The sequence below is a fragment of the Artemia franciscana genome, chromosome 14 (genome assembly GCF_032884065.1).
Source record: "Artemia franciscana chromosome 14, ASM3288406v1, whole genome shotgun sequence".
Classification (NCBI taxonomy): Eukaryota; Metazoa; Arthropoda; class Branchiopoda; order Anostraca; family Artemiidae; genus Artemia; species Artemia franciscana.
This window is the reverse complement of record NC_088876.1, coordinates 17,282,196-17,299,379: the sequence shown is the minus strand read 5'-3', so window position 1 is coordinate 17,299,379 and position 17,184 is coordinate 17,282,196. Positions and strand designations below refer to the sequence as shown.

At 34.6% G+C, this 17,184-nt stretch overlaps 1 protein-coding gene across 3 annotated transcripts in view; it reads left to right on the top strand.

Moving 5' to 3' along the window:
• Nucleotides 1-7,274, top strand: part of LOC136035409 (integumentary mucin A.1-like) — a 43,462-nt gene extending 36,188 nt beyond the window's left edge. Inside the window, exons 7-8 of one of the 3 annotated variants that reach the window (XM_065717199.1) lie at nucleotides 1,503-1,609; nucleotides 7,066-7,274. In XM_065717199.1, the coding sequence (XP_065573271.1) occupies nucleotides 1,503-1,609; nucleotides 7,066-7,180 (222 nt within the window). In that variant the 3' untranslated portion in view covers nucleotides 7,181-7,274. Of the gene's footprint in view, nucleotides 1-1,502; nucleotides 1,610-7,062 lie in introns of all 3 variants that reach the window. The other 2 variants (XM_065717198.1, XM_065717200.1) reach the window with 2 other exon arrangements.
• Nucleotides 7,275-17,184: the final 9,910 nt, after the last annotated feature.

Genomic DNA, 17,184 nt, shown 5'->3' with positions numbered 1-17,184 from the left:
ATTCAATTTTAAAATGACAGGAAATTACTATAAAAGCATAAATGAAATTCAAAACGATGAGAAATTAAAAGAAATGATCAAGTGAAACATAAAAATAACACATACTTGTGTAAACGGAAAAATAAATCTCAAAACGTGTGAAAATTTAATTGAATACTCAAATCAAACTTAAAATGGACAAAAATTGCTAAGAATAAGAGTCTGACTGCAGTCCTTCGTCTCCCCTAACCGTAAAAATTCTTAGGACTATTGCATTATTTACGCTTTACTGAAAACAAAATATAGTATAAGTATTTTTTAAATTTACAAAATCGAAAAATACAGCAAACTAAAGTTAGATCAAATCTTAATTTACTGGATTTCCAGGAATTAACATAATTATAATCATTATATATCAAATACTTCCAATGAATAAACCAGCAAAATTACGTGAGGAAATCTGGTACCATCTTCTGAACAAGCTGCGCATAATATATATATATATATATATATATATATATATATATATATATATATATATATATATATATATATATATATATATATATATATATATATATATATATATATATATATGTATATATATATATATATATATATATATATATATATATATATATATATATATATATATATATATATACATATATATATATATATATATAAATATATATATATATTATATATATATATATATATATATATATATATATATATATATATATATATATATATATATATATATATATATATATATATATAAATATATATATATATATATATATATATATATATATATATATAATATATATAATATATATATATATATATATATATATATATATCGGTAACCGATATTTGTTTTCCCGATATCCGATAATGACACTGAACCTCATATCAGCCTGATAATATTGGTCGTTCGAATATCGGTCGGGCCCTAATATATATATATAAATATATATATATATATATATATATATATATATATATATATATATATATATATATATATATATATATATATATATATATATATATATATATATATGTATATATATATTTTTAGGTTTCATTTATTCTTTAAAAGTAATTTCTGGTCGTTGAAAGTTTGAGTTATTATAGGACTTGGTTTCTACTCGTGTTAAGTGTAATATGAAATTTTAATTTTTCTTTAGAAAATTTCTTTTTCGGCATGGTTTTTTACGTTGCTATTTCCATGCTGATTGCACCATGCTAATCACTGCTACCATACACCATGCTAATCTTCCATGCTAATCGCTTTTCCATGCTGATCACAAACATGTAAGTTATAGTTGCTCGGCAAGATAAATACAGTCTGTATTTCTAAAAAGGCTTGCTTGCCTCTCTATTGCGCGGATTCTTTTACTTTTGTGTGTGATGAATATTTCTACCCTAAGGGTAAAGTGCTTTAATATCAAACTCAGAATTTTGGTAAAAGGATTTTCAATGTTGAACTATATGATTTTTCCACACTTTTCAAGGGTTCTGGAATTTCTCGTCTAGAGTTTCAATTCAATACTGGCTGCTCAGTACCTGATTTTGATCCAAATTGCTTAAATGCATATGTTTCAATTCGAGGAGTAAGGAAGTAAGTACCAAAAAGAAAAGATCTTTTACAATCTTAACACAATATAAACAAAACATAATTTTAGAAGGGGTTGTATACCTCCCTGGATAAAAAAATAAATAAATATTTAAGTTAAAACGTTTTTATATTAGAACCACAAATGACTCTAATCAATATCTCCTTTTTAGACTTTGAGTTTTTTTTAGGGCTTGCTCCAGGTCCCCAGAAAACTGTCTGTGAGGCCGATCAGGTGAATTTTAAGTCAACTTGATAGCCAGTTTCAAAGAATTATATAATATTGGATGTGTCACATCTGCATAGAGTCGATCTCTGCTTTCAAGTTACTTTGAAGCATGAATTTCCTGCAAAAAGTCAGTTTGACAATCAATAGCGAATTTGCATTACTAGCAAAAATGTAGTTTGCTCTGTTTCTTCCTCTGGCTCTCTCTCTCTCTCTCTCTCTCTCTCTCTCTCTCTCTCTCTCTCTCTCTCTCTCTCTCTCTCTCTCTCTCTCTCTCTCTCTCTCTACATTTCAACTTTCGTTCCATCGCTTTCCCTTTCATCGTTTTGCTCTTTGTTTCTTTTGTATTCTCTATGCCTTTTCCTCATTCTGGGAGGGCTTGAGGTAGGCATGGCCGGTAAGATTAAATAATTCATATACTATTTCACCAATGGAGTGCGCTCCATAAATGAGATTGAATATAATTCATGAAGGCAAGGTAGCTGGGAGAATCTATTACTATTCGGGTTCGTCCCGAAGAAAAATTGACGGAATAACTCTCCTCTACTTAACATCCAATAATTTAAATTTAGTGTTTTTGAATTTGTGATTCGAGTTTATTCTACCAAACACACAAAGAGAAACATAAATAGGCTAATGCATCCTTAATTGCCACTATTGAAATAAAATTTATTCGCAACAGAAAGAAAAGCAAAGTAAAAAAAGAGCATATTTTATTTGTAATTTGATAAGGCTAATCTTTCAACTCATCTTTGAAATTTATATTAAGAAATCATGTTTAAGAAAATTTTGGGACTGGTAACTTCTTTAACTTAGCTCAAAATGGGAAAAAATGGATAATAACTCTTCTCGAAAATGAGCTTAGAGCTGATTCGTTTAAAAAAATGCAAGAGGCCAAAAATTGGTCCATGGCCTATTCGTTACCCCCTAAACCACTCCTACTCAAACCTTTGGCAAAAAAGCATACACATCGTGTATTTATGATTCAGAATTTTTTAATGATTTTTAGTTCATAGAATTATAAAAAGCCAAAGTAGGCCAGGGTGCAAAGTGTGCCTCAGACCATCCAACTCTTTATTTTTAAACTGTTCGTGGTAACGAACTGTAGTATGGAGCGACCCGGCTCAATAGTAAACGAAACTCTAAAAACAAAATTTTGATACTAATAGATGCATCAAAAGAATCAGATTTTCATGCTGATTTTAAATATAAAAGTTTCATCAAATTTAGCCTTACTCATGAAAAGTTACAAGCCTGAGAAAATTTGCCTTATTTTGGAAAATAGGGGGAAACATCCCTAAGAGTCATGCGATCTTAACGGAAATCGCACCATCACATTCAGCGTATCAGAGAACCCTACTGTAGAAGTTTCAAACTCTTATCTACAAAAATGTGGAACTTAGCATTTTTTGCCAGAAGGCCGATCATGGGTTGCGAGAGGGCTCACTCTAACATAAATTTAAGTTCTAGTGCCCTCTTTAAGTGACCAAAAAATTGGAGGGCACCTAGGCCTCTTCCCACGCTCATTTTTTGCCAAAGTCAATGGATCAGAATTTTGAGATAGCCATTTTGTTCAACATAGTCGAAAAACATAATAATTATGTCTTTGGGGCTGACTTGCTCCCCCAAAGTCTCCGGGGGAAGGGCTGCAGGTTACAAACTTTGACCAGTGTTTACATACAGTAATGGTTTTTTGGAAGTGTACAGACCTTTTCAAAGGGAGTTTTTGGTCGGGGGAGGGCTGAGAGGAGGGGGCTACGTGTGAGGATCTTCTCTTGGAGTAATTTGCCATGGGAGAATTGAAATTCCATGAAGAGGATTATTTTTAAAAAAATAATGAGAAATAAATATGAAAAAGTTTTTTCCACTGAAAGTAAGGACCAGCATTAAAAATTAAAACGAACAGAGATTATTACGCATATGGGAGGTTCATCTCTTCCTAAATACCTAGCCCTTTACGCTAAAGTGTGTTTAGAAATTTGAACTATTTATTATACAGCCTTTGTTATTCAGGGGTCAATCTGAAAGAATTGGGATAAAATTAAAGCTTAAGTGTAAATAGCGAGGTATTAACGAGGGGACAAACCCCCTCATATACATAATAAAAATATACGAATATAGAAGTTCGTTACGTAAGTTAATTTGTAAGTTACGTATATTTATACTAATAAAAATGTTCGTTAAAAATTAAAATTCTAGTTGCCTTTTTAAGTAACCGAAAAAATTGGAGGGCAACTAGGCCTCCTTTCCCACCCTTTTTTCAAAATCGTCTGATCAAAACTAAGAGAAAGCCATTTAGCCAAAAAAAAAATATATTAATACACAAATTTCGTTTGAATTATTCGTTTGCGGAGAGCTAAAATCAAGCATGCATTAATTTAAAAACGTTCAGAAATTAAATTAACAAAAAGATTTTTTTAAATGAAAGTAAGGAGCGAAATTAAAACTTAAAACGAACAGATAGTGCTCCGTGTATGAAAGGGGCTGTTCCTTCCTCAACGTCCCGCTTTATACGCTAAAGTTATTTACTGTTTTATAAAGTAGAATTGAAAGAATCAAACTTTAGCGTAAAGAGCGGGGTGTTGAGGAATGAACAACCGCTGTCATACATGGAGTAATTTCTGTTCGTTTTAAGTTTTAATGTCGTTCCTTACTTTCATTAAAAAAAACTGTTTTTTTTATTTAATGGCATAAAGGTAAGCATTTTATACCAATGTTTTAAACAGAATCTTGAAAGAATTTTCTATTTTAATTATTCGAGGAAAAAAGTGGGCCCCTTCCCTTTTCCAAACCCTCCTCCCCCCTCCAAGTGCACACCCACCTCACCACCTATCTTTTAGTAAAAGGTTATGTATTCTGCACCTTGTGCGGGACTGATAGTATGCAAAGATGTTTAGTTCATATTTACCGGAAGTACAAAACAGGTCCGTCTAACGCCCTCCCTTTTCTCCCTTCTAACTATTTTCTTTTCTTTGTAAAAAGGCAGGGATGTTTTACCATGTTTGAAGCAAAATCATGTAAGAATTCTCAATTTGAATCATTGGGAGGGAAAAATATACTTTTGTCTCCCCACCCCAGCCAATCAATCCCTACGCTCCCACCATCACCAATTTCTTAACAGAAAGATCGGCATGTGATAAGGTGTTTATGCTGGAACTACACAAGGGTTTCTAATTCGTATAATTTGAGAACCAGTGTGGGCAATAGGTCTTTCAATCCATTCTACTGCTTCCACCGACAAATTGTAGCACAATAGAGTGTAGCTCCTTTGAACAAAAACATGGAGAAATTTTCTATCTGCATGATTTGCAGATCAAACAGGGTCAATGGCTCCACTAACTGCTTCTGTCTCCCATCAGGTTTTTAGTAAAATTTTAGACATGTTTAAGCCTTGAATCCTTACTGATGGAGTCACAAAAATAGGCAAGCAATAGACTAGTAAAAGCTTACTCCTTGCCCGCTGCAATGCCAATATTTTAGCAGAACGACAGGCATGTTACACCTCTGTTTAATAGAAAACACGAAAATATTTTCAATTTATATGACTAGAGGAAAAAAGTGGCGAAGTGGACCCCTTAGAAGCCGAACTACACTCTCTAGCTTTTAAATGGGAAATTTGGCCCCCGATCCCTCAATGACTCTTTCCTTATTGCTACAAAATTTACTTATTTTTTATTTCTTTTTCTTTATTTTTTTATCAGATTGAAGCTAATGATACAAGTACCTTCGGTGCCTGAAACTTATTGGAAAAGTCATTTGGACCAGGGGAAGAGAGTGAATAAATTTTTAGATTCATCCCCAACCAATATTTCCAACTCAAAGGTCTTCATTTTTCGGGATTTGAAGGGAGTGTATCTACAGCCAAGAATACGTTAATCGAGAAAGATTTTTCTGTTGAACTGTAAAGCCCCGGCAACAGTAGGCTAAAAAATTTTTTTATTATGTTTTAAATTCTTCTTTACAAGAAAACTGTCTTATAACGAAAAATCGCAAAGCTAGTTCCCCCTCAGTCCCGAAGGGTTACATACTTGTCCCAATGGGTATACCTTTTTATTAGTATTTAGTACATTTCAGGGTAAGAAAATTTGTCATCATTTAAATATTTAAAAATTCATTATAATTAATGATGAAAGTAATGATGTAGTTTGTTAGTTATTAATAAAGCGTTTGTTTGGCAATGAGTCGGTGATATAGATAGAATGAAATGGTTTTCATCACCATAAAACAAATAATAGGTCCTGTTTTAACAAATAAAGTAGCGTCGCCTTAGCTCGTACATGTGGCGATTTTAGAAATATAATAAAATATGGCGGATTTTATGTTTTGGGGCAAAATAATAAAACATTAGCTTTTATACATGATGCATTTTGAAACAGACGATATTGATTAAATATCAAGAAATTGAGAACAAAGTTAGTTCGAAAATTACAGTATATTTTGAAACTGCATTTCAAGAATGTGTTATCACTTGTTTTAAATTTTTTTTTTATCTTGGGAACACTTATAAGATTTTTGAGGGGTTGGCGGCTACGGTATATAGTCAATGACAAAGAAACAAAATTATTGTTACTTCCACTCAACCTTTGCCTATTTACGCAGCCCTAGTACGAAAACTTAGCGATAACTTTAATGAAGTTAATTCATATCCTTGCATACCTTAGGACCGTTGGGCTAATTAATATTAATGGTTTGCGGATAAAAAGGTGTATATCATGTTAATTCTTCCAAATATCAGAGGGGAGGGAAGACGGACAATAACCTTATCTTTTGTCCAACCAATTGCAAAGACTAAAATATGTATATGGTTTGGTTTCAACATGGTGAGACATGGTTCAATATCAACTCGGATACTTCTATGAAGCCTTTCTTTTGAAATGGGCTATTCGTGGGCTATTTGTGGGCCTGTGCCAATTTCAGTTTTTTCAAAGGCTTTTTAGCATTTTTGTATTAAGACTGCTATCTTATAATCTTAATCGGCACCCTTTGGGCCAAAGACTTATTCAGAAGGCAATAAGATTAAACTTTAAAAGGGTAATAGACCCCAGAATTTGCGCTCAAAAGAGCACTATCCAGCTTTTCATAATGAATATAATGAGGGCAGGGGGGATAACATAATGAAACGGAAGACACATTGGTCTCTACTAATTCTACACTGTAAATGACCGGAACTAAGTTTTTGCGAACTAATTTTGAATATTTTTTTCACCAAGACAATTACTTCGTAATTTTTTAGAAGATGCGGAACCACATTATCTGGAGCAATATCTGTTTTCGACTCCTTAGCAACTTTAGATTTCAAAGGTGATGGGACGAACGCAGGAAAGTGTGCTATTACTGTTCGAGGTTATTGACAGGTATCTTTAGGTTGATAAATAAAATTTTAATCTTTGATCCTCTTTTACTTTTTTTATAATATATCTCTTAATATATCTCTTAACTAATGTATATCGAAGAAAATGATTAGTGTTAATGTTGAGTTTATTTGTTTGCTACTTAAAATTTGTTTCATTTTTGCAAAAACCGAAAACCATTACAGTGACTAAAATTTAAGATCCATATTGCTTTCTCTATGACGCAAGACAAAAAAAAGACGGTTCCGCATTAATTATTTTTAGGTTCCAGAAAAAAAAAGGTTCACAATTAAGGGACCTAAAAATTAATTACAGAAAACCCAGAATATTGTAGTTTGTACTTTTTGTTAGTTTGTATTTGTCTAAAAAGACAAAAAAAAGACAGCGCGGTGCTTCAGTCAACTCCGTAATACTGTATGGAGCAGAGACGTGACCATCTACAAAATTTTTCTTCCATACCGAAGATATCGCTCAGACTAAACATCTTTGAAGAATCTGGGCCTTCACTGGACTGACTTTGTTACCAACTTCCTTTCCAACCACTTCCTTTGTCTTCATGACTCCAATGTCCTATAAGAAATTGAGAGGTATGGATACTGGATACGAAAATAAAACAGCCACTGACACTATCCATATACTTAGAGATGCGACAACTGATGATTTACGCTTGCTTGGGAAAATATAATATGAGATATATAATGAACCTAAATGGGTACCTCCCAATGTTAAGATTGATATAAAGCTACAACTTGCTCCGTCCGATTTTATTTTGCAGGAGCACTATACACTGCAACCGATGTGACAGTCACTCAGAAGCCGGCAATGCTTCATGTACGAAAACAACAAGTTATGAGCTCTGTTGCTTTGGCAATTGAAAAATTAAGAATTTTCAATTAATATTAATATTAATATTATTGGAAATAATATTAAATTGCTGGCTGCTCATAAAATCATGAATCAACGACGTATTGTTTTGCTCCTTGCTTTGTCCGGAATAGCCACAACGTTGCTGCCTGGTGGGAAAATGTGCTGCCTGAGGGGGGGCAAAGCGCCACTACTCATTCCGCTTCGAAGTTGCCTCTGAATATACAATCTACAGAAACTCCTACGTGCAACATTTCTAAATCCTCTGGGATGGGTAAAGTATTGCAGCAATGCAAACTTATTATTTGGGACGAGTGTGCAATGGCGCACAAAAATCGCTCAAGGCTCTCGAGGGATCATTGCAAGATTTGCGAGGAAATTCTAAACCCTTTTCCAGCACATTAATATTGCTTGCGGGAGATTTCAGAGAAAACATTACCTATTATTCCTTGATCGACACCTGCGGATGAAATAAATGCTTGCCTTAAAAATTCTTATTTATGGGCATACGTAAATACATTAAATTTAACTTAAATTATGCGTGTCCGATTGCAAAACGATCACTCTGGTGAAACATTTTCAGATCAGTTGCTGACAATTGGAAACGGAAAGTTCCTAGTTGACTCAATTTCAGGACGTATACAACTGCCTTCTGCATTCTGTAATTTAGTGACGTCAAAAAATGACTTGGTTGAAAAGGTATTTCCGAATATTCTAACCAATTATAAAAATCATAAATTGCTAAGTGAACGAGCAATTCTGGCAGCCAAGAACAAAAACGTCCTCGAAACCAACAACATTATTCTGACCAAGATTCGAGACCAGGCAGTCACTTACAAGTCAGTCGACACAGTTCTGGAATCAAATGAAGCGGTCAACTATCCATCAGAATTTTTAAATTCTCTGTATCTCCCAGGGTTTCCACCACACCTGCTACAACTAAAAATAGACGTACCAATAATACTGTTGAGAAATATTAACCCAACAAAGCTTTGCAATGGCATGCGACTTGCCGTAAAAAAAAACAATGGGAAACGTAATAGAGGCAACAATCTTGACAGGGCCTTCTGAGGGTGAGGCTGTTCTTATTCCTCGCATTCCCATGATACCAACGGCCTTTTCAATTTAAAAGATTACAATTCCCAATTCCATTAGCAACTAAAAAAGGAGAAAAAACTGAAAAAAAAGAAAAAAATAAAAGAGGAAAAAAGAGAAAAAAAAGAAAAAACACAGCTCAATGGCAATCATTAAAAAAAAAAACCAAAAAAAACTTGTTAATACAGATTGTATTATTGAATACTGGATTAATATAGAGTGGTAGAGAAAATGGAAAAGAACTATCTATATTCACAGGTGGGACACAGGGACACGACTACAATGGCGCGTAACTAATACGGCGCGTAACGACTTACGCGCACTGGGGGGCGGGGGGTGGGGGCACAAAGCGCCACATCAACAGCTAGTAATAAATATATGAATAACCTTAATCAAACAACATTTTCAAATTTGTTAAAGTATTTCGGTGCTAATAATTTATATGGCTGGGCGATGTCAAAGATTAAAAAGACTTTACCTTTATTAATATACCCATCCGTATAAAGCAAAAAAACACCTCAGACTATTACCAACACTTAAAAGATTACGTTCAGTCAGAAATCAATAAAGATAATATAAGAGCCATTTAAGATGTTGATTTAGAATATTCAAGAAAGTTACACACTTTAGATGAAGATTCACCACAAGGTCGTGAGTATATTCAATATTTATTAAGTAGAACTTTAGATAATAAAATAAATTATGTTGTGTATTATAAGAATTTAGAATTTTATTTGAAACATGGCTTAGTATGGAAAATATTCCATAGAATACTAGCATTTACCGAGTAACCCTTTTTAAAGGAACATATCAATCATAATACTAAATAACGACAAAAGGGAACGATTGATTTCGAGAAAGATTTTTAAACTCATGAAGTTTTAATTATTATAGAAATGTTAGTAATGCTTTCTTACTATTCAAAATTATATTTAGTGCGTCAGGTTTATCTACTTTTGCTGTGTAACCCCTTGCTTCTTTAAGTCTTGGGACAATTCTGATTGAAATACTTGAAAAATATCTAAGAATAGCAGAAAGAAAGGCTGAGTATAAAACTGTTTGTATAAATCAGGTGAATTGTTAATGAAGAAATAATTAAACGAGAAGATGAATTATGCAAAACATTACAGTTTTAGCCTCGTGAAAAATATAAGGAACCAGTGAAATTAAATGGCTATAAATATTACGTGAAGTCTGTAGATTTTAACATAAAAGTAAAATCCTTCTTACTTTCTAAACTATATTCTCCGAAACTTTAGAAACATAAATATTTTTTCTAAGGCTATACACGCGACATGTTACTCATTTGCCATCTATTTAAATAAGGCGTCATTACCTAAAAGTATTTTTTAACGGCAGAATTGAAAAAGATTAAAAACGATACCAAATTTGATTTCCAAGGACCTGTTTTCGTTTTGAATGTTGAAATGGAAGACGACTCCATCGCAAATTTAATTGATTTGATGAAGGGTCTAGAACATAAATTTACTATGCTACTTCCAAATACACAGTAGACCCTATGCTTTACTACTAGGGAAACGGACAGTAGCCAAACTCTTGTTCGTAGTGAGGAATATTGATTCCAGTATTGAATCAAAGTTCATGGCGTTAAGACCTTTTATTTTTGGATTTAAACCTATAATTATCTGGCAAGTGATTATAGTTTCGTTGCAGTAAATACACTGAAAATAACGAATTCAGTTACTTTGTAAAGGATTATTTTGAAACTAATTTAATCGGATGTCAGCTGTTTGACGGCATGGTGAGTAATAAACTGGTTTGATTTTGGACTTTGGCTTATTGTCCATATTTGTTGGCTATACCATTATGACGGAATATGTACATTCTTTGGTGTTGAATTTCGTTAAATCTTTAAGAAGGAGTAAGTGGTGAAGTTATTGCTAACCATGCTGTTGTTTTTTTCGATGAGAAGTCGATTATTGCGGCTAAAATAGAACTTTGGTCTCGTGTTAAGAGGGTGAACGTGTGCAAAGACGCAAAGGTGATCAAGCTGATATTAAGCTGATCAAGCTGATCAAGCTGACATTAAGGACATGATAGAAACCTTCCAGAAATACGATACCGAAAATTCGTCTTTGCCTACATACATGATTATGTTGCCTACCGTGGTTCCTGTTATTCCTGCTGTGGCTTATTCTAGCTTCGCCTCAAAGCTTGTAAGCATTGATTCGGAACTTGAGCAAATTCGTGAGAAGATTTTATCGTATGATCTTAAATTCCCGGCCCTCAGTCACTGAATCATGATCAGACGACCGTTGTTATTTCAAAAGTTTCATCACAATTAAATAGTCCTGCCAAGTGTCGCGAAATAATAGACTCTATTCCAGGTCATGGATGCATTCATAGCACTGAGCCCTCTGGCGATAAGCTGGTGGTGTGAATTGACAAGATTGCTGCAAGGAACTTTTGTAATGCCGTTCCGTCTATAATGAGAGATAGTGACTTCAAAGTAAAAGACACGAAATATATTTGAATCATCAAAGGTATACCGAGCAATTTTGATCAGGGGATGCTAATTGATTGCGGTAATATTACTCATGTGAAACGTATAGGCAATTCTTTGGCTGTTAGAGTGTTTTTTGAAAACGCTGTTGCGCTCGCTACTGCACTTCGACTTGGTATAAAGATTGGGTATGTGATATATCGAGTTTACGAATTCCAACGCCCGCCCAAATGCTGTTATAATTGCCAATCACCAAATCACTTAGAATCTAATTGTGATAAAGAAAAACGCTGCTCCCGTTGCGCAGGGCAACATGAATTCCTGCCTGATTCTCCGTGCCAGGCTACACCAAAATGTGCGAACTGTCAAGGCAATCATGTGTCATTGTCATTGAAATGCCAAATTCTTCGTGCACTTCTGTCGAAACGGTAATCTTATACAAGAAAATGAGTACTAAGACTAACTTCACTACATGCTCGTTCAATTTTAACGGTACGAAGGATAAAGACGTTTCTTTAGATCAGAAATGAGGAAATTTTGATGTTTTATTCCTCCAGGAACATCTCCTACCTTTAGTGAGCTTAAACTCTCTACGGAGAAGTGATGAGCACTTAGTATTTTCTAAAAGTGCACCCAAAACCTCTGGAAGACCATCAGGCCTAGCATGTCTAATAAAAAAGACGCTGTTTTCGCCACCCCCTTTATGTTATCACGATAGTGATTGCTACTCGTCTTGCCAACTTTGTCCTCATTAATGTTTATCTCCCCTGCGACCAGAAATCCCTCCGAAGTTTAACAAAATTTACAAAATCGTGTGCATTAATAAAAATTCTTTTGAATGGCATTGAGAGTAATGGACTGGACTGGTCATTAATAGGCGATATGAACTGTAATATTAACTCTTCATCAGTGCAGATTGAACTTCTTTTAGATTCATTACCGAATAGTTGTCGTTTCTTCTGCTTTCATCTGTGGCAAAGTCCATGTTGATCAGGATGAGCGTGATTATGACCATCTCCCCCTATAGCTCACTGTTACCCTTAATGCTACGGCTGAGAAGACCCTTCATCCTAATTGTAGAAAGTGGATTTCTAAAAGAGATTGGAATAAAGCTGACTGGCCTCTTTATTTTTCTACGCTTGTTAGCCCTCTATCAACGATTAAAGTTCCTTTTAATCTGTTGTGTACAAGCATTGGGTCACAAGCCAGAATTCAGCTTACTATTTATTATAGCCATATAGTATCATGCTTAAAGAGGTCTGCAGAGGTAGCTGTTCCCCTATGTCACTTTCGAGCCCAGACAAGAAGTTAAATTTGGAAGAATGACCCAGAGCTCAAAACTATAAGAAATCGGGTTAGATTGTGGCCAAAAATATAGATAGCTTGCGGTCACCCCTTAAGGGGTAATGTTTTCGATATTAAACAAAGAACAAAGCTTGACTTTAAATGCTACCTTCGAAGAGTTGCGTACAATGGTGCCGATTTTTCTAAGGCTCCTAGTCAGTGGAAAAAAGTTATTAATGTTGCTAAGTCCGATAGATCGCCTATGGCCGACCGAATCCCTAATGTATCATAGATCAATCATTATAGTAAGATTTTCGATACAGTGATATATGCGGTTCTTTCTCGTTTTGCCAACCTCTGTTCTAATATGTTGCTTAAGAAGATCCCTCAAGGTCATGTACCCCCCTTTTTGTGTTGGCCGTGTCAGGAGAAGTCTAGAGAGACTTAATTCAAATCTTATGATATAGACGGCATCAGTGCTTTTCACCTCAATATCGATTCGGAGGAATTAGTTTATCGCTTGCAGTTACTCTTTCAGATGTGTTTATGCTCTTCTTTAGCCCCAGATTCTTTTTTAGTTGGTAACATTACGTCAATTTTTAAACGTGGTATGGATCCAACTGGTTGCGCTTCGTATAGGCCTATTACTATTGCTTGTACTTTAAGTAAAAAATTTTAATATGAGTTGCTCCCTGATCTCCTGTCTAAAGTAGATAATATGTCTAATCAGTTTGGCTTCAAGCCGTATATAGGATGCCAACATACCCATCGTGCTATAGCTTCGCTATTACTTGATGCACATAAAAATGGTTTTGAGGTTCATTTTTGTTCACTCGATGTTCCAAAAGCCTTTGATCCAATATGCCATAGCCAACTTTGGTATTCTTTAATCCAACTTGGTACTAATGTGTCTATTATATCAATTCTTTGTTTTTGGTATGCTAATTCATATGTTCGACTCAAGTCAGGTGACACCTACGTTGGTAATATCCCTATCCGTTTTGGTCTTAGGCAAGGAGGAGTCCTACCCCCTTATCTTTTTAACGCTTGTCTTTATTCTGTTTTGCCACGTATTAATCCATCATGTTTCTTAGGTCTAACTAATCTTACATATATTGAATATACAGATGATTTACTTTTGATCAGGCGCACTAAATCTAGGATAATTAAGTCGACCCAGCTTGTTTCTGCGTCTTTTGAGGAAATTGGCCTCAAAAGTAATATTGAAAATGTTAATATTTAGTTTTAATGCTCAACATCAAAGTAGTGATCATGCTTGTGGTTCTTTTTCAGTTAAGCCCGTTTCTTCAATTCGGTGGCTTGGCAATAGTATTTGTTCATCTTTATCGGCTTTTCGATCTTGTGGGTTGAATGATATTAAAAGTAAGCTTAAAATTGGGTACGCAAAAATTGTTCCGAACCGAGGTAGATTTTCGCGAAAGGCTTTATCCAGACTTTATTCTACATATTGCGATCGCTCTATATTGTTTCTTTCCGGTTTGCACCCGTTTTTTAATAATCGAGATTTGCAAAGTATGAGAGTTCTGTATTTTCGTTACTGCAAATATTTATTGTATCTGCCGCGTTCTTATAGAAATCGGAAGATTATTTGAAAGTTTTCTGTCACTGATATTATTTTTGTATAAAAAATACACTATGCTAGATTAGGTGCTAAGGTCTGTCAACGCTTGGGTCCTTACCACCCTTTGATTAGACTGTATTGATTGCATTGTCTGTGTTATTTTGTTTTTCTTTCTTTGGTGTTTTTACTCTGCCTAAATTGTCAAAACAAACGCGTAACAAATAAATTATTTTTATTATTACTATTATTATGTAGGTGTCTTGAATAGATTTGGAAAGAGTTACTAAAATTAAACTGAATTCCCTTGATTTTTGTAATAAAATATCGTGGAAAACTCTTTTTGGGTTGGGTGGGGCGTTGGGGCCATCAAGGGACGGCCAAGGGTTTTCTCCAACTATTTTTGGAATAAAATATCGTTAATACGTTTTTTTTGGGGGGGGGGAGGTAAGGTGGGTCAGGTCATGGAGGGAGAGCCAGGGATCAACTCCCTTGCTTTATCATTGATAATTTTTTCGGGTAGGAAGGGGTATCGGATCATGGAGAACCAGGGGTCCGATCCCACAAGCTTATGAACAAAATATTGTTAATAAGTTGTGTTCTTTTTTTTGGGGAGGGGGGTCGGGAAATAGAGGGCCAGAGGTAAGTTGCTATAATTTTGGGAATAAAAAGTCGAAAAGTTGGAATAAAATGTTTTTTTGGGGGAAGGGTCGATCGATGCAGAGAAATAAAGGTGTCAGCTCCCTTAACTTTTTGAAAAAATATCTTTGATAAGTTTTTGAGTGGGGGTGGGGGTTAGGCTTATCTGATCTTTGAACTATTTTCGAAACCATTGCAAAAGAACGTTAAATGCCCCCAGGGCATGCCATGCAACACTTACCCCGGACTCTGGGGGTTATATTGACCCTGGAGTTTTTGTTGGCTGATCTTTCAACTTATTTTAACAAAATAGCAAAATAGGATGGATTTGGTGGAAAGAGAGCAGGGGAAATAATTGCCCTCTGGTCCCTTTTGACTTAAAAAAGGGAACTAGAATTTTCAATTTCCAATAGAATGAGCCCCTTCCAAAGGCCTATACGATAATTATTTCCATAAAAACCTTATCTGCCCCGGGGCATAATTTACAACACTTGCCCTCGAGTCTGAAAGGCTGTGTGAATCCCAGAGTTTTTATTATATGACCTTTGGTCTATTTTTGACAAGATGAAAGTTTCAAAAAGTCGACCGGACGAATTAGGAAAAAAGAAGGTTGGGGGGGGGGCTATTTGCCATCAGATTATTTTTGACTCTCAAAACAGAAACTAGAACTTACAGTCTCTAATCATTTGACTGCCCTACGAAGTTTACCTTTTCCATGAAGTCTTCATATACCACCGGGGATGAATTACAACCCTTCCCCTGGGCTCTGAGGGGGTATGTTAACCCCAAAGTGTTTTTGTCTGATCGTTGGACTATTTCAAACAAAATGGCTATCTCAAAATTTTGATTGAATGCGTTTGTGAAAAATGGGGTTTGTATGAGGGGGGATATATGCCCTCCTTTCACTTATAACTCTTAAAAAAGTAACTAAAACTTTCAATTTCCAATTAAGTGAGCCACTTCTAAATTTTATACGACCACCCCTTAGATAAGAACCTTATATGCCCCTGGTACATAACTTACAACACTTGCCCCCGGACTCTTGGGGGTTGTGTTAACCCTGGAGTTTGTGTTATATTATCTTTAAACTGTTTTGAACAAAATTAAAATCGCAAAATTTTTATTGGATGCATTTGAAAATACAAAGACCTCAGGGGCATAATTCACAACACTTGCTCCCAAATTTTTGGGAGGCTGTATTATCCCTAGAGGGTTTGTTATATGATCTTTGTTCTATTTCGAACAAAACGGCGATCTCAAAATTTGGATCGGATTCATTTGAGAAAATAGGGTGTGTGTGTGTGGAGGGGGGGGGGGTAGATACCCTTCAATTCTTTTTTACTCATATAAAAGTAACTAGAATTTTCAATTTCCAATCAAATGAGCCATATTTGATGTTTATAAGCTCACCCCTTACATAAAAACCTTTAACAACGCCTGCCTCCTTACTCTGGGGAGTTGTTTCTACTCCGGAATTTTTTTTATCTGATCTTTGAACTATTTTTAACAAAATGGATATCTAAAAATTTTTATCGGAAACATTTGGGAGAAAAAAGCGCGGAAAAGGCTAGTTGCTCTACGATCAATTGACTCTTAAAGTGGGCATTAGAACTTCTGATTTCCATTCAAATGATCCCTCTCTGAAGTTTATAGGACCACTCCTTCATTTGAAGTGCCTCTGGGAAGAAAGTAATAATAATAATAAAACATTTTGGAGCTGTATGGCCTTTACTATAGGCTATGCTATAGCGTTGCCTCTGATGGGACTTGGTCGTCTCTTAGTAGGTTGCTAGCTATCTTTACAACCCTGATAACAGAAAACAAAGAATTATTATGCAAGCATTTTCGCACGTTACAATTTTGGCTGTACTAACTTTTTTACTCCTGATACAGACCTAAGATTGATATTGATGTAAATTTTACTAGTTTTCTTGTATTTAGTGTTCTATTATTAGTTTTCAATACACTTTTTCTATAATTTTAACTCCTGTTCTTACTAAAACAAAACTTCTATAGAATAATATAAATGTTTAGCCTAATGTTTAAGTTTTAAGTTTAGTCGATTCGTTAATAAACCAT